This window comes from Ranitomeya variabilis, chromosome 4 (assembly GCF_051348905.1).
Source record: "Ranitomeya variabilis isolate aRanVar5 chromosome 4, aRanVar5.hap1, whole genome shotgun sequence".
NCBI lineage: Eukaryota > Metazoa > Chordata > Amphibia > Anura > Dendrobatidae > Ranitomeya > Ranitomeya variabilis.
In genome coordinates, this window is record NC_135235.1 from 249,230,222 (window position 1) to 249,255,941 (window position 25,720).

Here is a 25,720-nt window from a genome sequence, read left to right on the forward strand (position 1 = left end):
CGTCACCGGAGGCGTCACAGGAGGGGGCGTCCTGGGGTCACCTAGGTGAGGTGGACAAAGAGGCAGAAAGTGTAGGGACAGATCGCTGTGCCAGAAGAGGAACATACCAAGGTAGGGAGGAGGACGGCGACCCCTGCTCACGTGTATACATGTAGGAGAAGGAAAGGACACACAGTAGTGTTCAAAGTACTGGCCGTCTACTGACTGACCAGATGAATCCCTGCTTTAGGTATAAATTACATCACGTCACACAATTTACCGGTTGGTGCAGTAGATTGTAAGAAAACCACAAGACTCTGCATTCATGATCTGCTAGGTTCTGAGTCTGTGTATTAGGACTCATACCCATATACGAGGGAAAAAAAACGGTCCGTAATCTGTACTGAAAAAAAAAAACGGACGAGTGCCATGCGAGTACAATGCGATTTTAGCACCTAGCATCCGATTTACATCCGAGTGCATTGCGATTTTAACATGAGCTTTTACATACAGCAGTTCTGTCATTTACACAAAGTTTTCAAAGGATATATTCCTCAACTCAAAACACACACACACTATATATATATATATATATATATATATATATATATATATCTATATATTTATATTTATTGCATAGAGATAGATAGGAGGAAGGCCTTTAGTTAATCTGCCATGTTCTGTAAGTTCACTGCAGGAGCCGACAGGATAGCAGAGATGGATTATACACAGTAAATACATATATAATAGGCAAATATACAGATGTCAGTGACATATACAATTAGTACAGTGTGTGTGCAAGTTACTGTACGTGTATTTAATTAATAAAAGATTAAATTTACAGAAAATTAATGATGTGAGCTCCCGTGCAATTTTCACAACTAGCAGAGGGAAAGCCAGCGACTGGGGGCAGATGTTTATAGCCTGGGAAGGGGGTAATACCCATGGAGCTTCCCACGCTATTAAGATCAGCTCACAGCTGTATACTTAGCCCTTACTGGCTGTTAAAATGGGGGACCCCCCAAAAAAATGATGTGGTGTTCCCCCATAATTAATAACCAGCAAAGGCTATGCAGACATCTGCGTCCTGATATTAATAGCATGGGAAGGGGCCATGGATATTGGCCCTTCGAGACTAAAAACATCAGCTCTCAGCCCCCCCAGAAAAGACGCATCTCTAAAATGCGCCAATTCCGGCACTTAGCCTCGCTCTTCCCACTTGCCTTGTAGCAGTGGCAAGTGGGGTAATAGTTGTGGGGTTGATGTCAACTTTGTATTGCAAAGTCCCACTGTTCTAAAAAGACATGTACTGAAGTGGATACAATCTGCCAAAGAACACATCAACTGGCCTAAAGAGACATGGAGAAACAAAACTGTTCTTTTTGGGTCCAAGGGCCACAGACAGTTGGTAAGACAACCCCCAAACTCTGCAATCAAACCACAGTCCACTGTGAAGACAGTGACGCATGGTGGTGCTAGCATGATATGGGCAGGTTTCTCTTACTATGGTGCGGGAACTATTGACCGCACACCAGGGATCATGGACCAATTTGCAGATATTTAAATACTTGACGACGTCATGTTGCCTTACACTATAGGATATGCCCTTGAAATGGGGGTTTCAAAAAGACAATGACCCTAAACACACCAGTAAACTAGCAAAATCTTGGCTCCAGTCCAACAAAATTGAGGTTATGGAGTGGCCAGCCCTCGTATCACCACAGCCCCTTACCACCACCATAACACCCCCCCCCCCCCATCTACTCTGCATGCGGGGTGTGTGGGGGTCTCGTTTCACCACATCTCATTACGCCCCTCATCTACCCTACATGCAGGATGAGGGGGATTTTTATCACCACAGCCCCTCATTACCACCCCCCCTCCCCCTGTCTACCCTGCATGCGGGGTATGAGGGTCTTGTATCTCCACAGCCCCTCATTACCCCCCCCATCTACCCTGTGTGCGTGGTACGATGGACTCGTATCACTACAGCCCCTCAATACCCACCCGTCTACCCTGCATGTGGGGTGTGAGGGTCTCATATCACCACAGCCCCTCATTAGTCCCTTGTTGCTCCTAGGCCTCATTCAGACGTCAGTGATTTTTCCCTTGCGCAAAAAATGATCCGAGTGTCATAAGGAATAGTTGTCAGTTTTTACCATTAGTTTTCCCTAACAAATCTTCTCCTTTCTGCTACAATGTTAATCTCGCACTGTGCACTGATTACACAGGGTCTGTGCGCTGAGTATATACCGATTACACACGGACTGTGCGCGGATTATATACCGATTACACACGGACTGTGCGCGGATTATATACCGATTACACACGGACTGTGCGCTGAGTATATACCGATTACACACGGACTGTGCGCGGATTATATACTGATTACACAGGGTCTGTGCGCTGAGTATATACCGATTACACACGGACTGTGCGCGGATTATATACCGATTACACACGGACTGTGCGCTGAGTATATACCGATTACACACGGACTGTGCGCGGATTATATACTGATTACACAGGGTCTGTGCGCTGAGTATATACCGATTACACACGGACTGTGCGCTGATTATATACCGATTACACACGGACTGTGCGCTGAGTATATACCGATTACACACGGACTGTGCGCGGATTATATACCGATTACACACGGACTGTGCGCTGAGTATATACCGATTACACACGGACTGTGCGGCTGATTATATACCGATTACACACGGACTGTGCGCTGAGTATATACCGATTACACACGGACTGTGCGGCTGATTATATACAGATTACACACGGACTGTGCGCTGATTATATACCGATTACACACGGACTGTGCACTGAGTATATACCGATTACACACGGACTGTGCGCCAATTATATACCGATTGTAGACGGACTGTGCGCCGATTATATACCGATTGCACACGGACTGTGCGCCGATTATATACCGATTACACACGGACTGTGCGCTGATTATATACCGATTACACACAGACTGTGCGCTGATTATATACCGATTACACACGGACTGTGCGGCTGATTATATACCGATTACACACGGACTGTGCGCTGATTATATACTGACACCATTCGTGCGCTGACTTTCTTCTGTGATCAATAACAGACATATCTCCCATGTTTTCTTGTGGACGCATGGTCCAGGCATCGCCAGCTTCCCCTAGCTCCTCTGTATCCTCATGTCGCCACAGAACGGTCTCCATACACATTAGCTGAAGCCATCTGGAGTGTGTGTGGCCCCCGCCTCTGCCACATTGTTGAAGCCCCATTATGTCCCCCCACCCTCCGTTACATGAGGCATATTCATTGTAAAGGCTGAGCTCGCCTTTCTCCGCTCCCGGGGTCTGACCACACAAGTTACCGATCTTTTCCTAAACAATTCCGAGAGAGATACACAAACTATACATCTATACGCCGTCCCTGGCCACAAGTATGTACACAGAAGGGCTGTGGATATAACTCCAGGCGGCAGATGGAGGACATTCAGACACGGTGTTTACAGATAGTGACGCAGGCTGCGAGGAGGCGACGCTGCCGATGATGGGGACCGGCGTCTGCGCCGTTCACTGTATCGATGTGATCGCGGCAGGAGGTGCGTTATTTTGTGCAGATTGAGGAAGACTTGATTTTAACCCATTAAAGCTACAATTCACTATTGAAACAAAAACGACTCAACATGGAGTCCGGGAACAAGGCGCCAGGGGGAACGGACGGATAAGACTGTAGGTCAGCCACTCGATATCTGAATAAATGTTTTCTTATTTAAACAGAAAATGCTATTGAGCCTGGGAACGTTCCTTCTTCCGAGCGCCCCTGGGACTTGCGGTCGCTGCGCTCACAGCTGTGGCCTGAAGGCCGGAGCCAAAAGTGTGCACAGGTCACAATTCATTTCAGTCCGTTCCTCCACATTGTGAATTATTGATGCCGTCGGATTCATCGCCGCCCTCATATAAGACTCCTCACCCCAGACAGACTGCGTCTCCAGTCGCTCCATTAAAGCCTGCTGTGTTTGGGTCCATGATAAGGCCACCATTATGTCATTGCAGCCCAGACATTGTCCTGTGAAAGGGACAGAAAGAGGGGTCTGTGTTGTCTCACTTTATTTTTAGTATCAGGGTTCCCTTTCCCCCCAGTTACTGAATGGGGAGACATTTTTTCCCGGTGAAGCTAGCGCATTCCTATCATGTGACTGACTAGAAGGGGCCGCCATGCCCGGCAGTGCTTGTAACAGAGGCCGCATTGTGCGCAGAGATAGCATGTGACTCCCATTGACTGGATGTAGTCTTTGAACCCTGATCAGGTTAGGGGTCATCGGGTTACAGTGGGGGACACAAGTGCGCTGTTAATCAGCCCATCTGTGGTTGCTCGGGGACTTCCCAGCGAGTTGCCACCACCAGGGCTCAGGAATCCAGTCCATGGAGCCGTCACATGTCTAAGTATGGGGGAGATTCTCATGGCCGCTGATCTCAGTAGACACATTGGTCTACCCAAGACCCCTCCAGGGACTGTGCTGGGTGGTATGTAGCGTCCAGATGCCGGCGTGGTAGTTGTCACTTTGCCCATCTTGGCTTCTCTGTACCAATGTAATCACACCCACAAAAGGCCCCAAATGCAGAATGGACCCCGGTTATTCTGTAATTGGGGGTTTTGTTGTTGGGTTTCCATCTGTAGGTGATGGATGCAGCTCTTTAGTCTGCGCTGTCGGTGAGGTGACGTTTTAGCTGAAATCTTGGCCTGATGTGAATGTTAACCACACTACACCCTGCTGCTTCTGCGCGGCTCCAGCTCTGCAAAATATCCGAGACTGGAGTTACCGGGAACGCTGCGTAATCCTTCGTAGTCACATGAGCACCTGCCAAATTAGAAAAAACTCGTATTTGTTTCCTCAGGTCACTTTAAGTAAAATGGATTTGACCGTTTTCACCAAAATAAACTCACCGGCCACTTTATTAGGTACACCATGCTAGTAACGGGTTGGACCCCTTTTGCCTTCAGAACTGCCTCAATTCTTCGTGGCATAGATTCAACAAGGTGCTGGAAGCATTCCTCAGAGATTTTGGTCCATATTGACATGATGGCATCACACAGTTGCCGCAGATTTGTCGGCTGCACATCCCAAAGATGCTCCATACAAGGCAGGATGGATCCATGCTTTCATGTTGTTTCCGCCAAATTCTGACCCTACCATCCGAATGTCGCAGCAGAAATCGAGACTCATCAGACCAAGCAACGTTTTTCCAATCTTCTACTGTCCAATTTCGATGAGCTTGTACAAATTGTAGCCTCAGTTTCCTGTTCTTAGCTGAAAGGAGTGGTACCCGGTGTGGTCTTCTGCTGCTGTAGCCCATCTGCCTCAAAGTTCGATGCACTGTGCGTTCAGAGATGCTCTTAGGCCTACCTTGGTTGTAACGGGTGGCGATTTGAGTCACTGTTGCCTTTCTATCAGCTCGAACCAGTCTGCCCATTCTCCTCTGACCTCTGGCATCAACAAGGCATTTCCGCCCACAGAACTGCCGCTCACTGGATTTTTTTTCTTTTTCGGGCCATTCTCTGTAAACCCTAGAGATGGTTGTGCGTGAAAATCCCAGTAGATCAGCAGTTTCTGAAATACTCAGACCAGCCCTTCTGGCACCAACAACCATGCCACGTTCAAAGGCACTCAAATCACCTTTCTTCCCCATACTGATGCTCGGTTTGAACTGCAGGAGATTGTCTTGACCATGTCTACATGCCTAAATGCACTGAGTTGCCGCCATGTGATTGGCTGATTAGAAATTAAGTGTTAACAAGAAGTTGGACAGGTGTACCTAATAAAGTGGCCAGTGAGTGTATATAAAAAAACCCACGGGTATTACATACCTGGTAATGTGTTTTTTCATGAGACATGACGGCACCACGAGAGAGGGGATCCGCCCATCAAGGACAGGAAACCTTCAAGATAAAAGGGGCGGCTCCTCTCTCCACATCAGTTGTTTTACAGAGTACGAGAGGAACTCCGCTGGTTAGTGTACACATAAATAATACATCCTATACGGGTTCTATTCACCGATACCCCAGGGAGTGTATAATACAAATAATGCTAATAATGCACCCAACTAATGACGTGATCAAAAGGGTGGGAATATAAGGGTGCCGTCATGTCTCATGAAAAAACACATTACCAGGTATGTAATACCCGTGTTTTTCCATCATACATGACGGCACCACGAGAGTTACAGAGATTTGTATTCTCTTTTAGGGAGGGATCACTGCTTGTAACACTCTTCTCCCAAATGTGAGATCAGAGGTAGCAGATAGGTCTAGCCTATAATGTTTAAAAAATGTAGACGGAGAGGACCAAGTGGCCGCCTTACAGATTTGGTCGATGGTAGCATCTGCTCTCTCCGCCCACGACGTCGCCATGGCCCTCGTGGAGTGGGCTTTCAGACCCTGTGGAACAACCCTGCCTGCACTACTATACGCTAGAATAATGGCCTCTCACCCATCTAGCTATAGTCTGTTTTGAGGCTTTGAGGCCCTTCCTTGACCCCTGGAACGAAACAAATAAAGCCCTCTGCTTCCTCCAGGATTTTGTCACCTCTAGATACTGTAGGATACATCTCCTAACGTCTAGGCAATGGAGTCTCTCCTCTTTCTTGTTACTGGGATTGGGACAGAAAGAGGGTAGGGTTATATCCTGAGCTCTATGGAATCTCGATACCACTTTGGGGAGATATGCCGGATCTAATTTTAATACGACCCTATCGTCCATGATTTGTGTGTAAGGGGGGTCAGCTGACAACGCGTGTAAATCCCCCACCCTATGGGCCGATGTAAGTGCCACTAACAAAGCTGTTTTTAATGTTAGTATTTTATCAGAAGTTGTATTTAACGGCTCAAAGGGGCTTTCCGTCAGGGCTGTTAACACTAGATTTAGATCCCATGGTGGAGGAGTAGGAGATGGGACAGAGTCAGCTCTACTACAGGCTCGGACAAACCTCACCACCCACCTATTACTTGCCAGGTCACAGTTGAATAGGGCTGCTAAGGCTGAAATGTGTACTTTGGAGGGTACTAACAGCTAACCCCAGATCTAAGCCCTTTTGCAGGAACTCCAGTATTGCCACTATCGGGACCTCCCCTTCCCGTATTGGCCCTGAGCTGGACAGGAATTTCTTCCATATTCTCCCATAGCTCTTGGTCGTTACTGGTTTTCTGCTGCTGAGCAAGGTGGATATTAACCCAGCTGAGAACCCTTCTCTCTCTAGTAACGACCGCTCAAATGCCAGGCTGTCAAATGAAGCCCGGAGTTCTGCGGGTGGTTGAAGGTTGGTGGTGCACGATCGTGTCCTCGTAGTCACTTTGCGCTGTCACTCGCGGTGTCACTCGCGGATGTTCTGTGTTTGCTTCTTTATATTCCGGATGAGCTCAGTGTTCATGTCTCTCCGTCCATCTCTTCTCCAGGCAGCGGACCCATCCAGCTCTGGCAGTTCCTCTTAGAGCTACTTACAGACAAGTCGTGCCAGTCCTTCATCAGCTGGACCGGAGACGGCTGGGAGTTCAAACTCTCCGACCCAGATGAGGTAAGTGGCCAAAGCTGCACCACGATGCCCTGATAGCTAACGGGCGCTGGGTGACAGACCTTAAAATTACACCGGACTGTGTCTTCTGTGGAGCCGCTCTGCCCACCACAGTGAGAACAAGACAACGAACGGTTCCTTTATTAGTCCCTTCTGTGCAGAGATTGATTCAGATGACCACATATCAGCAGTGGATTTGTGTCGGGTGCAGTGTTGGCACAGAACATTTTATGGATTCGGATCAGCATCTACATCAATGCACGAACCAGGCAGGACACATATTGATGTGAATGGTGATTTCACACAATGTCGTAGTGAATCATGGGGACTGATGGCTACCTTGGTGGCTGGGAGTCTGCTGAGGACCAGCGTGATCCTCGTCTAAAAAGTCACAAAATGTAAAGATTTAAATCAGTTTTCCCAGTTTTAATGCTATCACCATCCATAATTCCAGCCTATCAAAGCATGACGTAAACTAAAACAGTCACTGAACGCCAAAAACTCCAGATTTCCTCCAAAAATGCAATAATGAGTGATCACTGCGCTGTATGCCCCAGAATCGTGTAACTGGAAACTGTGGCTCAGTACATAAAAGCAAGTCCTCACCCAGCACCTTCAACAGAAAACTGCAAAAAGTCACTGGTCTCAGGAAATGGCCACAGAAACCAAAAAAGTGTTTATTTTCACTACTAAAATAATATACGGTATAACACATGTATATCTATGTTTGTTTGGCATCACAATCCTCGTACTGATCGGGGGTTTTATGTCTCCAGGTCATTCCAACGGCATAATTAAAATGTCATAAAATAAAACCCAAGAACCTATGGAGGGAACAGTTTTCACAATTTTGCCCCACTTGGAATTTATGATTTAATTTTCAGCATATAATGTGATAGAATGAATGGCGTCAAAACTGCAACTCGTCCCTCACAAAACCAGGTCCAGATATTCTTCTATCGATGGACAAGGTTCTGGCTCGGAAGAATAAATCAAAGCGCAAAAACTAAAAATCGTCCAGTCCCAGAGGGGTTAAAGGCTATTTTGTCCATTTCTTCTGCTTTTCTTCCCTTGAGCGGTCCTCTTTGGATTACAGCAGGCTGTTTACTCTCAACCTCATTTATTGCAGGTTGCCAGACGTTGGGGCAAAAGGAAAAACAAGCCCAAAATGAACTACGAGAAGCTGAGTCGCGGTTTGCGCTATTACTACGATAAGAACATCATCCACAAGACGGCCGGGAAGCGCTACGTCTACCGCTTTGTGTGTGATTTGCAAAGTCTCCTGGGCTACGTGCCGGAGGAGCTGCACGCCATGCTGGACGTGAAACCAGACACTGATGAATAAGAACGCCGGCCGGGGGATGGTGGAAATCAGAGACGAGACCCTATGGACCCCGAATCCCCTCCACTCCAGAACACTTTATATCAGTCGGATGTGGAGGATTCTGGGTAAAGGAGCTTCTGACATTCGCGAGGAGGAAATTGCCTCAGTTACTGAAGCTCTCGGTCAGCGGTGTCTCACCATATGGCTAACGTGGAAGAAGAGCGATATGACGGCTTCTACCAGTGAGCAGATTCATTCCTGACTTTTGCCAGTATTTTTTATTTTGTGCTTATGAGACATCTTCTTTGTTTGGCTGTGGGCAATGGGGGGACCATAAGCCCCAGCATCCATCAGGTCACTTCTATGAATTAGCAGCTATAGGAGGAGGAGTGGCTCTGCCGCCCAAGGGGTAGATTTTATATTTATGGGGTTTTTTTACATTTGTTTTTATCATGAAGCAAAGTTACCGAAACTTTACAAATCTCTCAGGACAATTCATAACTGTAGCGACCAAATGCAGCCCTTCCCCCGCACAACTCTCACTCCTCATCCTCGCTAATTTATGCCTTCTGCTGAGCCTGTGAGACAGTGCTTGCACCCATGTCCTATTTGCCATCTTCTGTATCCCCAGATTGTATTTTTATAAAAAAGAAAAAATATATGTAAATATTTTATAAAAAAAAAAAAAAAAAAATGTAAAAGAATTGTACAGATTTAAATTGCTTTGGTTTTTTAATGTGCCAAAGATAATATGTGCGATCGTGATCTGCTCTGACAATCCTGTGCGCAGCTGCTGATAGATGCAGCAACGTCACTGCCATTTCCATCTCTCACTGTCTGGGAAGCCTATGGGGGGCTCAGCACTAGGGACCCTAAAGTGGGGGACACGCCGCTGCCATTATGACCGACATTGCCAGCAGCTCTGCTCTATACATTCCTTACATCCTTTGCAGACTGACTGGGAACACTTGAGTTTGAGCAGCCGGTAATGAACACGCGCCACGTTTACTCCTCCTTTTCTCTGGTGGTTTTGCTGGAGCGTCATTATCAGGATGAGAGTAAACTGGGGTTTTCATGAAGACTTGAGGAGATCTGCTTACAAATCACGGGGATGCGAGGGCCCCAGCGCCATGCTTACATGTAGGAGCCAATCAGGCCGGTAATGGGGGTACAATCATAGAATCGAATGTTACAGGTCACTCGCCGTCGCTGAATCAGCAGCAGGAAAGAGACAATCAGGAGTTTATTTTATACTATGCAAGAAATTACTGATAATGTACAGTATATGGAGGATAGTCCAGCTTTGCTTGCACATGTTTATCACGGGGATCTGTCTGTTTACATTGTGTGTAGGACACGTTGTTGATGCCTTAAATTTTAGGCCCCGAGAAGCGTGAGCTCGGCAATATCTCTCACCCCACGCACCATCGTGTCAGCCGCTTGTTATTGGCGCCATTAGTGACTTTAGCCTTTCGCCAGAGCAGCTAGCCCCGAGGTGGCCATGAGAAGGTGAGCAGGGCGTGCTGCCGATTCCTTTCTCCTGGTGACCTAGTGCAGGTGAGCCCCAATATCCCCATGTTGGGCCATACACAAACACCAGGTATAGGGAACAACAAGGCTAGGGCGGGCGCATTCAGCAGTCCCGTGCTTCCATGTTACATCCATCTCTCGCCACCTCCGTCCAGAAGCCATCTCCTTACTCGCTGCATCGGTTGAGCCGGTTTGTGTGATCTCTGCGGGGTCTCTGTACTGACAATGTAGCATTTCATGTACTGTTATATGTTCTGGAGTATCAGTGGTATTAAGGGTCCTGGTGCAATGTGCTGCAGCACAATGTGGGGTCCAAGCCCAGAGTTTAGAAGGAGGTTTTTTTTGTTTGTTTTTTTTATTTCCCTGTAGTTTTACTGATGCAGGAACATCAATTCTGATAAATATTTTTCTATATATGTGAATCTATTTTCTAACATTTCATTTGTTACTGTTTAAAAGGTTTTAATTAAATGAAGCATTTATACAAAAGTCCGACTCCTTGATTATTGTATTTGTATGGGGGGGAGGAGGACAACTATGGGATAAAAATTATATGATGTCCACCCCAGTAAGACCTTGTGACACAGAATAAAGATTTGGGCTTATCTGCTGTGTACCCGAACAAGGCGGCATTTTCCAGTGGTGGCATAGTCTATTCAAAATTGTTTAATTGTCTGAGAATTTGAAATAACTTCTATACAAAAAAATACAAAGTTCCAATTATCCCTACAGGTTTCCACACCAGATTTCACCCTTAGGCTATATTCACACATTGCTTTTTTGCAGCCAAAATCTTTGGCAGTAAAAAAAAAAAAAAAAAACTCATTACAAAATAAAAAAGAGGTTTTTCTGCAGATTGTGTGTCATTTGTCTACAGAAAATGTTTAATAAAGTTACTTTAATTCACAAAAAAAAAAAAACAGAAAAAATGCATGGCTGTTCTAATTGCTTTTTATGGCGGTAAAAAACACAAAGAAGTGACATGCTGCAGTTTTCCAACTCAGTCAGGAAAAAAAGCAATTGTGTGCACGAGATAACTGAAATATCAGCTATTGCTGGTACTGTAAAAAAGCAGCTTTTAATTTCCATAAAAAAAAACAGCTGCAAAAGCCGTGAAAAAAAAATCCCTCAAAAGATTTCTGTATTTATAAATCTGCCCTTTTAGAGGTGTCAAAGGACTGAACTCTAGAATGTAGTAGATGTCACTTATCTGCGATTTACAATAAGGAACTTTCCTGCAAAATGTGAACATAGTGAAAGAAAGTGTATGGGTACTGTCACACAGTGCCATTTTCATCGCTACGACGGTACGATTCGTGACGTTCTAGCGATATCGTTACGATATCGCAGTGTCTGACACGCAGCAGCGATCAGGGATCCTGCTGAGAATCGTACGTCGTAGCAGATCGTTTGGAACTTTCTTTCGTCGCTGGATCTCCCGCTGACATCGCTGGATCGTTGTGTGTGACAGCGATCCAGCGATGTGTTCGCTTGTAACCAGGGTAAACATCGGGTAACTAAGCGCAGGGCCGCGCTTAGTAACCCGATGTTTACCCTGGTTACCAGCGTAAACGTAAAAACACCGAACAGTACATACTCACATTCCGGTGTCTGTCCTCCGGCGTCTCAGCTTCTCTGCACTGTGAGCGCCGGCCAGCCGGAAAGCGAGCACAACGGTGACGTCTGACGTCACCGCTCTGCTTTCCGGCTATGGCGCTTACACAGTGGAGAGAAGCAGAACACCGGAGGACAGACACCGGAATGTAAGTATGTACTGTTTGTTTTTTTTACGTTTACGCTGGTAACCAGGGTAAACATCGGGTTACTAAGCGCGGCCCTGCGCTTAGTAACCCGATGTTTACCCTGGTTACCCGGGGACTTCGGCATCGCTCCAGCGCCGTGATTGCAACGTGTGACCGCAGTCTACGATGCTGGAGCGATAATCATACGACGCTGCGACGTCACGAATCGTGCCGTCGTAGCGATCAAAATTGCACTGTGTGACAGTACCCTAAGACTGAGCTGGACATCTGTCCTGGAACTACAAGTCTCAGAAATATTGCAACCTGAGGATAGAGAGCAGCGTCTGAGCACTGATGTCACGACGAAGTTATGGACGTAATGAGAAGAAGCCTCATGGTATCTAAACTGTATTGTGTAAATATATTAATTAAAATATCACCAAGACTCTTTCCAGTAAATAAGCCCCATGTACTATCAGCAGCCCCAGTTCTTCCGTCCGCCAACTATCAACCTGTAAAATGTTACTTTCACAGTAAACTGTTGTTTTCTTGTCACTATAGAAACTGATAAACATCAAACTTACCGAGAAAATGCAACAAAGTATCCTGAGCACAATCAAAACATCCCCAGAAATAGCTCACACCCTGCAGGAACAAACCCATACGGCGATGACCCTACTACGGACTATGAGGAACTACAACCCCCAACACCACAACTACCCAAAAGGGCAGAGTTTAGTTATTTTGTCTTCACTCTGAGTTGTAAATGCCGCTTGTTCTGGAGGTTCTGAATAATAATGTATTTCCTACACAGAATGTATATGAAATGAATAACACTGCAAGACAGAACTGACAGTAGAGAGCAGAACCTGGACTAGAGATTATCATTTCACTACTTTGAATTTTCAGCTCTGCAATTACTATCACAAGTACAAGTAATGTACACAGTGACTGCACCAGCAGAATAGTGAGTGCAGCTCTGGGGTATAATACAGGATGTAACTCAGGATCAGTAATGTAATGTATGTACACAGTGACTGCACCAGCAGAATAGTGAGTGCAGCTCTGGGGTATAATACAGGATGTAACTCAGGATCAGTAATGTAATGTATGTACACAGTGACTGCACCAGCAGAATAGTGAGTGCAGCTCTGGGGTATAATACAGGATGTAACTCAGGATCAGTAATGTATGTACACAGTGACTGCACCAGCAGAATAGTGAGTACAGCTCTGGGGTATAATACAGGAGGTAACTCAGGATCAGTAATGTATGTACACAGTGACTGCACCAGCAGAATAGTGAGTGCAGCTCTGGAGTATAAAACAGGATGTAACTCGGGATCAGTAATGTATGTACACAGTGACTGCACCAGCAGAATAGTGAGTGCAGCTCTGGGGTATAATACAGGATGTAACTCAGGATCAGTAATGTAATGTATGTACACAGTGACTGCACCAGCAGAATAGTGAGTGCAGCTATGGGGTATAATAAAGTAATGTAATGCATGTACACAGTGACTGCACCAGCAGAATAGTGAGTGCAGCTCTGAAAATGTAGCCTCTACAGAAATAATTCCAAAGCTGCACTTCTGATACATTGCTACGGTTCTCATCATTAAAGCATGAAAACCATGTCTAGTGAACTGTGACATCTCTTTCCTGCGAATATAAAACTTCATTGATTGTGAATGTTGTGATCCTCAGCTGATGTCAGAACATCATAAAGATCACATTATAGAGATCACATGACCTGGGCAGAACACAGCAGAGCTCTTACCAGTAGCGATATGCAGGGGGTGGTTGGAGAAAACGTCATGATGAGCGTATAGTAGACCATGCAGGAATGGTGCATACTACATAATACGCTGTTTGAACAAAATTTAAGTTGTTTGGCTCCTAAAGTGATCTGTGGTCAAACTATTAAAAACGACAGAAGTATTCCATAAATATAGCAGCCAGAACAGCGAGTAAGGTCATAGGGTCACTGATGCAGAAAAGCATTATTTTTAATACAACTAAGGAGGCTTTTCTATTTGGGGCAGCATGGTGGCTCAGTGGTTAGCATTGTAGCCTTGCCGCGCTCAAGTTCCACCAAGGACACCATCTGCAAGAAATGTGTATGTTCTCTAGTGTCGAGCGACTGCGGGGATCCCCTAACAACCACAAAACATGCAGCCTCAGGGACTTGAAGAGAATATTCGAGCACACCCAAGACACTCTGATAACACGGTATCCGAGCACGTTCGCTCATCACTAATGTTCTCCCCTTCTGTGAGAAGAAACCAGAGTCCTAGCTGGAAATCCACACAAAGATTGGACCCAACAATTGACTCTAAAAACGTTCGTATTATGTAAAGATTTGAGAACTTGACCACAATAGCACTGACAACCCTAGAAATTGGGTTTTCCTTTTTTTCTCACATAAATCTTACTGTGTTGTGCGTTTTCCATGTCCGCACCTTTGTTACTGTGAAGCTGGATTTGCTTGCTCAGTATTTACAAGATGGAGATGGATGCATTCGGGAGATTACTAGAGGAACTGAGAGGACAAAGTCTTGGAGGAAGTAGTCAGATAATGGACAATATATTGGTTAGGAAATTGGGGTGAGGTTGGGGAGGTCACAGAACGTCAGATAGTAAACACTGCCTCCGTCATCGCATCACTATGGAGCGTAGAGTCGTTTCAATAATGTCCGACTGACTGATCCGAGAAGTTCGTTACGGTGGTTGTAATGTGTAAGGAATCACAGATTATGACATATCACCAGGAATGCAAAAAATTATCAAAAAGAGAAAACAGTCACTCCATGATCTTGTGATTAGTGAAAGTGCCGCCACTCAGAACCGTCCAGGAACTCACACAACTTATGATCTAAAGTCACAATCCTGAGACCGAAGCCAACAAGTGGTCGAATTCCAGAACCAAATGGATAACAAAAGTGCCCTATCCCTTGTCCCGACTAGAACCCTACAAACACTGAGGCTTTATGTATAGAAAATACCAGCGCATGAACTCCGAGAGACGCCAGATCCGGGGCACTCACCACACCCGCTCCGCAGGCGTGACGTACTGTATACCGTGTGTCTAATCAGACGTATTGCCATTGTATAGCATAGCCCAATGTAAGCAGAGGTGTGATGGCACTGCAGCGGAGGACGACATCACAACTGCGCAAACATCTTCATTTTCTTTAGTGACTAGCGAGAGGATGGTGCGGCCTCACTGGTGTTGGAGGGTAACCATACATCTTAGATGGACAAGTAAGCACGTGTTGTCGATGGGGAGAATGCTACTGGAGCACCCATCCCCTCCAGACACCTCCGTCCCCCAAATCCAGACTCCTATCTCCCTGACTTCTGCCATCTGGCTCAGTGGGTAAGGCACCCCTAAAAAGTTACTACTTTATCCCAAACTTGGAGACCCATGTAAAGCTTAACTTGATACAACTCCTTGACTTGCAGCAGACCCCCAGAGACCAGCGGCTTCACCATATACGCCAATACCAGATAATGGCAAGATCCAGCAGTTCTGGCAATTCTACACCCGGGATATCTTTACCAACATATGACAATGATGGTAATGTGATAGCAGCCATGATGGACGCTTCAGTATAACTGCAGATAGTTGTCCCGTGGCCTCACGTCACCTCAGGACATGAATGTCTTGGTTCTGATGCCGGCAGTCGCTGTGACCAGACCTTGCACAATGTGGTCTCAATCTTTCCCTCTGCTGGATGTTCCTCTCATGCCCCATTGTGCTGCTCTCAGGGCTTAGACATGCGGCTGCCGTGAGTCACTGACCCCGCTGCAAACCAGAATATTGTTTTACAGATGCAGGAAAACTGCAGAAGTCAGCAGAGCCGCAGCCTGACACAGCACCGTGTCAGCACACCCAGTGTGTCACCCCCCATAATAACAGGGACTCACATCTTCCCTGCAGCTCCTCACCATACAGGGATGATACAGCTCGGCACTGGCCATACGTGAATGTCGCCCACCATCGGGGACAATGACCATCTGCAATGTGGACTGGACAAGCCGCCACCACAGCATGACCAACAATACACGTGTCCAGGGTTCATGGATTCTCAGAAATTATACTCTGAATGGATTGCTCCCTGCTCGCCGCACATGAGGGCAATCCGGCCAGAGGGCCCCTCGGGGCCAGATAAACTGGCCAGATTGCCCTCATTATTAGCCGCCCTGCAGGCGCACAGGTTGAACTGGCGGTATGTCTGCCCATATCCAATTGTGTATAGGATGCCCAGGGAGCAGGACAAGTGGCCCCCATAATGGAGGAGGCACACTGTGTCTGGGGGTCCCTGGCCTTCTCCATGTCCAGATAGAACTGTATTATACTCTTGCCGCCATCGCTCCCCTTCTTCCAGCACAGTAAGGCCTGGAACCTGCCTTTACTCATTCTTAGGAGGTTGAAGTACATTAGCTAAAGAAAAGCTGCAGGAGCTTCTCAAAATCCTGACTGAATCGGTCGCAGTCACTCTGCATCTGCAATGTCCAGATGTCCCCCCCCCCCCCAGTATGGAGAGGACCCAGACTGTCCCTCCAGGACACCGAGGCCGAGGCCCTGGATCATGCCCACAGGAAACATGGATCCAGAAGTATTGCTACATAACACAAGGTTCCAGAAACCCTACAGAACACAATGATTCACCTGCATGCATCACATGTACCATTAACCCTTCCCCTGACATTCATTATGGAGCAGCCGCGTCCTTGGTACCAGACAGCAGATTACTGGGACTGTGCTCTCCACAATCAGGACTCGATCTCAGCACAACGTTAATGAGCCACAGCAATGATTTTGTGTAATGAGATCCATATGTACATCAGCAGTGAACGCTGGGAAATAACCCACTCACCGGGCGGCCCTGAATTGGTTAAGTAAGAGGAGTTTACATTTTTTCCATGAGAATTCTTTTTTTTTGCATTTCACACCAGGATTTCATTGAGTAAAGGCCAAGCTCAGCAATGTGGCTGTGAAAAGTCAAGAATGGGCAAAGCCAATGACGAAGGGAAAAGGTCAGGAGACGCTACAGAGGAAAAAGTGAAGAGCAAAGAAGCCAGAAATGATCGATCTGAGACCCTGCAAATATCAGATATTGTATGTACGTACACACACACAGCAAGTGAAATAGGAACAAGTCACCAATATTCAAAGTAAATCTATTTCTAAAGGTGTTATTGACATGAAACTCTCCCAAGATGTCAATAACAACCGATCCAGTCTACACAGGCAAAGAAATCACCATAGTTGTCCAAAGGATATGTCTAATAATGAGAAATGACACAGGAAAAAAGAGAGGAGCAAAAAGCCCCGGAGAGGCCACACAAGGAACATCTCATGATGGGGAAAACAAGAGAGCTGATCCTGAGTTACCTCCTGTATTATACCCCAGAGCTGCACTCACTATTCTGCTGGTGCAGTCACTGTGTACATACATTACATTACTGATCCTGAGTTACCTCCTGTATTATACTCTAGAGCTGCACTCACTATTCTGCTGATGCAGTCACTGTGTACATACATTACTGATCCTGAGTTACATCGTGTATTATACTCCAGAGCTGCACTCGCTATTCTGCTGGTGCAGTCACTGTGTACATACATTACATTACTGATCCTGAGTTACCTCCTGTATTATACTCCAGAGCTGCACTCACTATTCTGCTGGTGCAGTCACTGTGTATATACATTACATTGCTGATCCTGAGTTACATCCTGTATTATACTCCAAAGCTGCACTCACTAATCTGCTGGTGCAGTCACTGTGTACATACATTACATTACATTACTGATCCTGAGTTACATCCTGTATTATACCCCAGAGCTCCACTCACTATTCTGCTGGTGCAGTCACTGTGTACATACATTACATTACTGATCCCGAGTTACATCCTGTATTATACTCCAGAGCTGCACTCACTATTCTGCTGGTGCAGTCACTCTGTACATACATTACTAATCCTGAGTTACCTCCTGTATTATACTCCAGAGCTGTACTCACTATTCTGCTGGTGCAGTCACTGTGTACATATATTACATTACTGATCCTGAGTTACATCCTGTATTATACCCCAGAGCTGCACTCACTATTCTGCTGGTGCAGTCACTGTGTACATACATTACTCATCCTGAGTTACATCCTGTATTATACTGCAGAGCTGCACTCACTATTCTGCTAGTGCAGTCACTGTGTACATACATTACATTACTGATCCTGAGTTACATCCTGTATTATACCCCAGAGCTGCACTCACTATTCTGCTGGTGCAGTCACTGTGTACATACATTACATTACTGATCCTGAGTTACCTCCTGTATTATACTCTAGAGCTGCACTCACTATTCTGCTGATGCAGTCACTGTGTACATACATTACTGATCCTGAGTTACATCGTGTATTATACTCCAGAGCTGCACTCGCTATTCTGCTGGTGCAGTCACTGTGTACATACATTACTGATCCTGAGTTACATCCTGTATTATACTCCAGAGCTGCACTCACTATTCTGCTGGTGCAGTCACTGTGTACATACATTACATTACTGATCCTGAGTTACATCCTGTATTATACTCCAGAGCTGCACTCACTATTCTGCTGGTGCAGTCACTGTGTACATACATTACATTACTGATCCTGAGTTACCTCCTGTATTATACTCTAGAGCTGCACTCACTATTCTGCTGATGCAGTCACTGTGTACATACATTACTGATCCTGAGTTACATCGTGTATTATACTCCAGAGCTGCACTCGCTATTCTGCTGGTGCAGTCACTGTGTACATACATTACTGATCCTGAGTTACATCCTGTATTATACTCCAGAGCTGCACTCACTATTCTGCTGGTGCAGTCACTGTGTACATACATTACATTACTGATCCTGAGTTACATCCTGTATTATACCCCAGAGCTCCACTCACTATTCTGCTGGTGCAGTCACTGTGTACATACATTACATTACTGATCCCGAGTTACATCCTGTATTATACTCCAGAGCTGCACTCACTATTCTGCTGGTGCAGTCACTCTGTACATACATTACTAATCCTGAGTTACCTCCTGTATTATACTCCAGAGCTGCACTCACTATTCTGCTGGTGCAGTCACTGTGTACATATATTACATTACTGATCCTGAGTTACATCCTGTATTATACCCCAGAGCTGCACTCACTATTCTGCTGGTGCAGTCACTGTGTACATACATTACTCATCCTGAGTTACATCCTGTATTATACTGCAGAGCTGCACTCACTATTCTGCTAGTGCAGTCACTGTGTACATACATTACATTACTGATCCTGAGTTACATCCTGTATTATACCCCAGAGCTGCACTCACTATTCTGCTGGTGCAGTCACTGTGTACATACATTACATTACTGATCCTGAGTTACCTCCTGTATTATACTCTAGAGCTGCACTCACTATTCTGCTGATGCAGTCACTGTGTACATACATTACTGATCCTGAGTTACATCGTGTATTATACTCCAGAGCTGCACTCGCTATTCTGCTGGTGCAGTCACTGTGTACATACATTACTGATCCTGAGTTACATCCTGTATTATACTCCAGAGCTGCACTCACTATTCTGCTGGTGCAGTCACTGTGTACATACATTACATTACTGATCCTGAGTTACATCCTGTATTATACTCCAGAGCTGCACTCACTATTCTGCTGGTGCAGTCACTGTGTACATACATTACATTACTGATCCTGAGTTACCTCCTGTATTATACTCTAGAGCTGCACTCACTATTCTGCTGATGCAGTCACTGTGTACATACATTACTGATCCTGAGTTACATCGTGTATTATACTCCAGAGCTGCACTCGCTATTCTGCTGGTGCAGTCACTGTGTACATACATTACTGATCCTGAGTTACATCCTGTATTATACTCCAGAGCTGCACTCACTATTCTGCTGGTGCAGTCACTGTGTACATACATTACATTACTGATCCTGAGTTACATCCTGTATTATACCCCAGAGCTCCACTCACTATTCTGCAGGTGCAGTCATTGTGTACATACATTACATTACTGATCCCGAGTTACATCCTGTATTATACCCCAGAGCTGCACTCACTATTCTGCTGGTGCAGTCACTGTGTACATACATTACTCATCCTGAGTTACATCTTGTATTATACTGCAGAGCTGCACTTGCTATTCTGCTGGTGCAGTCACTGTGTACATACATTACATTACTGATCCTGAGTTACATCCCGTATTATACTCCAGAGCTGCACTCACTAGTCTGCTGGTGCAGTCACTGTGTACATACAATACATTACTGATCCTGAGTTACATCCTGTATTATACTCCACAGCTGCACTCACTAATCTGCTGGTGCACTCACTGTGTACATACATTACTGATCCTGAGTTACATCCTGTATCATACCCCAGAGCTGCACTCACTATTCTGCTGGTGCAGTCACTGTGTACATACAATACATTACTGATCCTGAGTTACATCCTGTATTATACCCCAGAGCTGCACTCACTATTCTGCTGGTGCAGTCACTGTGTACATACAATACATTACTGATCCAGAGTTACATCCTGTACTATACTCCAGAGCTGCACTCACTATTCTGCTGGTGCAGTCACTGTGTACATACAATACATTACTGATCCTGAGTTACATCCTGTATTATACCCCAGAGCTGCACTCACTATTCTGCTGGTGCAGTCACTCTGTACATACATTACTAATCCTGAGTTACCTCCTGTATTATACTCCAGAGCTGCACTCACTATTCTGCTGGTGCAGTCACTGTGTACATACATTACATTACTGATCCTGAGTTACATCCTGTATTATACCCCAGAGCTGCACTCACTATTCTGCTGGTGCAGTCACTGTGTACTTACATTATTGATCCTGAGTTACCTCCTGTATTATACTCCAGAGCTGCACTCACTATTCTGCTGGTGCAGTCACTGTGTACATACATTACTGATCCTGAGTTACATCCCGTATTATACTCCAGAGCTGCACTCACTATTCTGCTGGTGCAGTCACTGTGTACATACATTATATTACTGACCCTGTATTATATTCCAGAGCTGCACTCACTATTCTGCTGGTGCAGTCACTGTGTACATACATTATATTACTGATCCTGAGTTACATCCCGTATTATACTCCAGAGCTGCACTCACTATTCAGCTGGATGCTGTTAGGAGAAGCAGCATAGCTCCTGTAATATGGGGAGGGGGGTGTGTGTGTGTGTGATGGGGGGGGGGGGGGAGTTACTTTTCCTACATGAGCTGACTGTGCAGGGGGATTGGCATAGACAAGGTGAGAAAGGATAAGGGTTCTTCCTGGGCGTGGGATGGTGCATTGCTGGGTGTGGAGGGGGGGGGGGGGGGCAGTGACAAGGTTGGGGGTGAGGGGTTTTGCTGCTGATCTGACCTAGAAGCCAAAGTAACAAGTAGAAGCAGATGTGCTAGAGAATGTGAGGCCTGGGGGGCACAGAGAATCCTGGGGGCGGGTTCACTATTTTCCAGAGAGAATCTGAAGCTCATACAACAGAGGTCATGTCAAGCACATGGTCAGTCCGGCTGGACCCAGTCTGTGGATGATGGAGATTAGTAAAGTCACCTTCCTGCTCCATCAACAGTCAGGTTCTGGATGAGCAGCTCCCCGGTTCTGGATGAGCAGCGCCCCGGTTCTGCGCCGCTTGTCTCCAGTCACAATCGTCCACACTTTCCCATGTATTTCTATAGAGAGTGAAAGGACCCAGGGGTAAAAGCCCACAAATACTTTGACTACCCCTTTATATTAACACAGCACCCCTTTAACACGGAGAATGCAGTCTGTGTCCAGCCTCAGAGCTATGGGTAGCACACTGTGACGGAGTCTCAGCTCTGCAGACCGACAAGGGTTTCTCATCTATCTGTAAACAGTACACATGGGGAACAGAATAAAAGACCCAGACCACACCAATCATTAGCGCCATTAATCAGCAGCAGCCTCAGAGCAGTCACTCCTCTGAAGGCCGGGTACATGCCTGGTACAGCGACAGTTAACACCACAAAGATTAAACCCTCATGAGGCGGATTTTACCAGTGCTGATAAAATCCTCAGCAGATTACACTGTAATTTGAGTGAAAGACATTTTCATACTTTAGTTTCATAGCAGAAATGCTGCAGATTTTCAGCTTCATGATTCTGATATCGTCCCACGTATAAGTAAAGGTGACATGTAGCAGATCATAAAGACCCCAACATGAGAAGCGCAACCAAAGACCATACAGAAATGCAAAAGCATATAAAAATACAGTACAAGAAATCCATACAGGAATAAGAGCGAGACAACAGGACGAATGGACAGAGGCACCAAGAGATAGCACAATCCAGATGGGCATGCATGAAGGAATGAGGAGCAGCTGAATTAAGTATATAGAAATAAGAAGGTGCAATAGTCAAAGCTCACAGAGCCAGTCCAGTACTCAGGGGCATAACGCACATCCAGTTGAAGTGTATTGAGGCGCACAGACCAGATGGCGGTCAGAGGACAAATGAAATCGGCGTGCACGTGAGTTTGGGTGCATGGCAGGCAGCTGCGGTCTTCAGAAAAGGATACTGTGCGACGGGAAGCAAAGGGGAGTATAATGGTCTATTTTTTTTTTAATCAGTTTTTACATGGTGTCAGTGGCCATACTACTACATGTATGACTATGGGTTGTGCATTATACTGTATGGAGGACTATAGGCTGTGCATTATACTATATTGAGGATTATGGGCTGTGCATTATACTGTATGGAGGACTATGGGCTGTGCATTGTACTGTATGGAGGATTATAGGCTGTGCATTATACTGTATGGAAGATTATAGGCTGTGCCTTATACTGTATGGAGGATTATAGGCTGTGCATTATTCTATATAGAGGATTATGGGCTGTGCATTATATATATGAAGGACTATAGGCTGTGCATTATACTATATGGAGGATTATGGGCTGTGCATTATACTAGATGGAGTTTTATGGGCTGTGCATTATACTGTATAGAGGACTATGAGCTGTGCATTATACTGTATAGAGGACTATGAGCTGTGCATTATACTGTATGGAGGATTATGGACTATGCATTATACTGTATGGAGGACTATGGGCTGAGCATTATACTGTATGGAGGATTATGGGCTGTGCATTATACTGTATGGAGGATTATGGGCTGTGCATTAATACTGTACGGAAGACTATGGAATATGCATTATACTATATGGAGAACTATGGGGAGTGCATAATACTATATGGAGGACTATGGGCAGTGCATAATACTATATGGAGGACGATGGGCAATCCATAATACTATATGGAAGACTATGGGCAGTGCATTATACTATATGGAGGAATAGGGTCTGTGCATTGTACTATATGGAGGATTATGGGCTGTGCAATATACTGTATTGGGGATTATTGGCAGTGCATTATACTATATGGAGGACTATGGGCTTTGCATTATACTATATTGAGGATTATGGGCTGTGCCAGGGACTGACATATCGCATGTGCAGCTGATGCGGCTGCATCGGGACCCGGACGTGGAGGGGGGCCACTGCAGCGGGGCTAACACTGAGGGCAATCTGGCCTGCTTCTCGTCCCTGAAGGGGTCCCTGGCCAGATTGTCCTCATGTGCGACAGGCAGGGAGCGATCCCTGCAGCTCCACTGCCTACAGGAGAAAATTGATTATGTCAGAATTCAGCGTGCGTCTACGTCAGATAGAAAGCTGCCAGCAACGATGATGCTGCGGCTGTAGGGAACATGCAGAGAGGTGAATGGTGTGGTGATGGAGGAGGTGGGGGAGAACAATGATGGAGGTGGTGGAGAGGGCAGTGATGGAAGTGGTGGAGAGGGCAATCATTGGGGTGGTGGAGAAGGTAATGATGGAGGTGGTGGAGAAGGTAATGTTTGGGTAGTGGAGAGGACAATGATGAGGGTGGTGGAGAGGGCAATGATGAGGGTGGTGGAGAGGGCAATGATGGAAGTGGTGGAGACGGCAATGATAGGGGTGGTGGAGACGGCAATGATGGGGGTGGTGGAGACGGCAATGATGGGGGTGGTGGAGATGGCAATGATGGGGGTGGTGGAGACGGAAATGATGGGGGTGGTGGAGACGGAAATGATGGGGGTGGTGGAGACAGCAATGATGGAGAGGGCAATGATGGAGGTGGGGAGAGGACAATGATGAGATGCAAGAGGGGAGGACAATAAGGGGTTGGATTTGGAATGGAGGAAAGGGGACTTATAATGGACTTACGAACAGGGGAAGAGGATGTTTGATATGGATGTAAAATGAATTGGGTGGTGGAGGAGGGTGCTACGCCACCGATGGCATCCTCCCGATCTCACAATTCATTGTGATGCTATTGGGCACCCTTTAGTCCTCCATACAGTATCATGGGCACCACATAGTTCTCCATACAGTATTATGGGCACCACAGAGTGCTCCATACAGTATTATGGACACCACATAGTGCTCCATACAGTATAATGGCAGCATATAATTCTCAATACAGTATAATTGGCCCCATATATTCTCATACTTACAATATATCATTGACTCCATATAAGGCTCCTCCATACAGTACATCATGGACCCCATGTAATGCTCCTCCATACAGTAAATCATGGGCCCCATGTAATGCTCCTCTATACAGTAAATCATGGGCCCAATGTAATGCTCCTCTATACAGTAAATCATGGGCCCCATGTAATGCTCCTCCATGCAGTACATCATGGATCCCATGTAATGCTGCATACATACCGTTCCCGCAGCAGGTCCGGTATACTCAGAATCTCTCCCGAACTGCAGTGCTCAGGACAGAGAGGCTGAGCGCGCAGTGATGACGTCTTCATGCCCTCTGCACTGAGACGTCGGTCGCAGAGTCAGAAGGCGCTAAAGACACTGCAGCTGCCGGGAACGAGGAGGAGTAATTGAGGGGGGGCCCGTGCCAGTGCTTGCACCGGGCTCCCTCGACTCACGGGCTCTAGAGCTCACCTGGATTTGTGGGGTGATGCCGTCGACCCTGGTTGTGGCGACGGGTCAGGTCTGCGTGCGTGTGCCTGCGTGTCTGCCTTCTGCAATTTTAAAAGGTCCACATCCCTAATTTTTTTCTCCTCATCTCTCTGGGGAACACCAGGCATTTCACCGGTGTCACGGTGGGCCAGTCTAACCCTGGTCCCAGATGTGCTCTATTGTATTCAGGTCTGGGTAACGGGCGGGTCAGTCCATAGCATCAATGCCTTCATCTTGCAGGAATGGCTGACACACCAATGAAAAATCTGCCAATCTTGGTGTTCTATGCCAAATGCCAAGCATCCTGCACAGTGTTGGGCTGTAAGCACAACCCCCATCTGTGGACGTTGGGCCCTCATACCATCCTCATGGAGTCTGTTTCTGACAGTTTGAGCAGACACATGGAAGTTCGTGGCCTGCTGGAGGTCATTTTGCAGGTCTCTGGCACTACTCCTCCTTGCTGGGTTGTTGTCCTCTTACGACCCCCTCCACCTCTC

At 46.2% G+C, this 25,720-nt stretch overlaps 1 protein-coding gene and 1 long non-coding RNA gene across 6 annotated transcripts in view; one reads left to right on the plus strand and one right to left on the minus strand.

The window, feature by feature from the left end:
• ETS1 (ETS proto-oncogene 1, transcription factor) overlaps positions 1-10,899 on the plus strand; it is a 434,342-nt gene extending 423,443 nt beyond the window's left edge. For all 4 annotated transcript variants that reach the window (XM_077249415.1, XM_077249416.1, XM_077249417.1 and 1 more), the window contains 2 exons: positions 7,441-7,559; positions 8,686-10,899. In XM_077249415.1, coding sequence (XP_077105530.1) covers positions 7,441-7,559; positions 8,686-8,901 — 335 coding nt within the window. In that variant the 3' untranslated portion in view covers positions 8,902-10,899. The remainder of the gene's footprint in view (positions 1-7,440; positions 7,560-8,685) is intronic.
• The window catches only part of LOC143764159 (uncharacterized), a 97,730-nt gene that overhangs the window by 35,010 nt on the left and 37,000 nt on the right, over positions 1-25,720 (minus strand). The gene's annotated exons all lie outside the window — the stretch shown is intronic.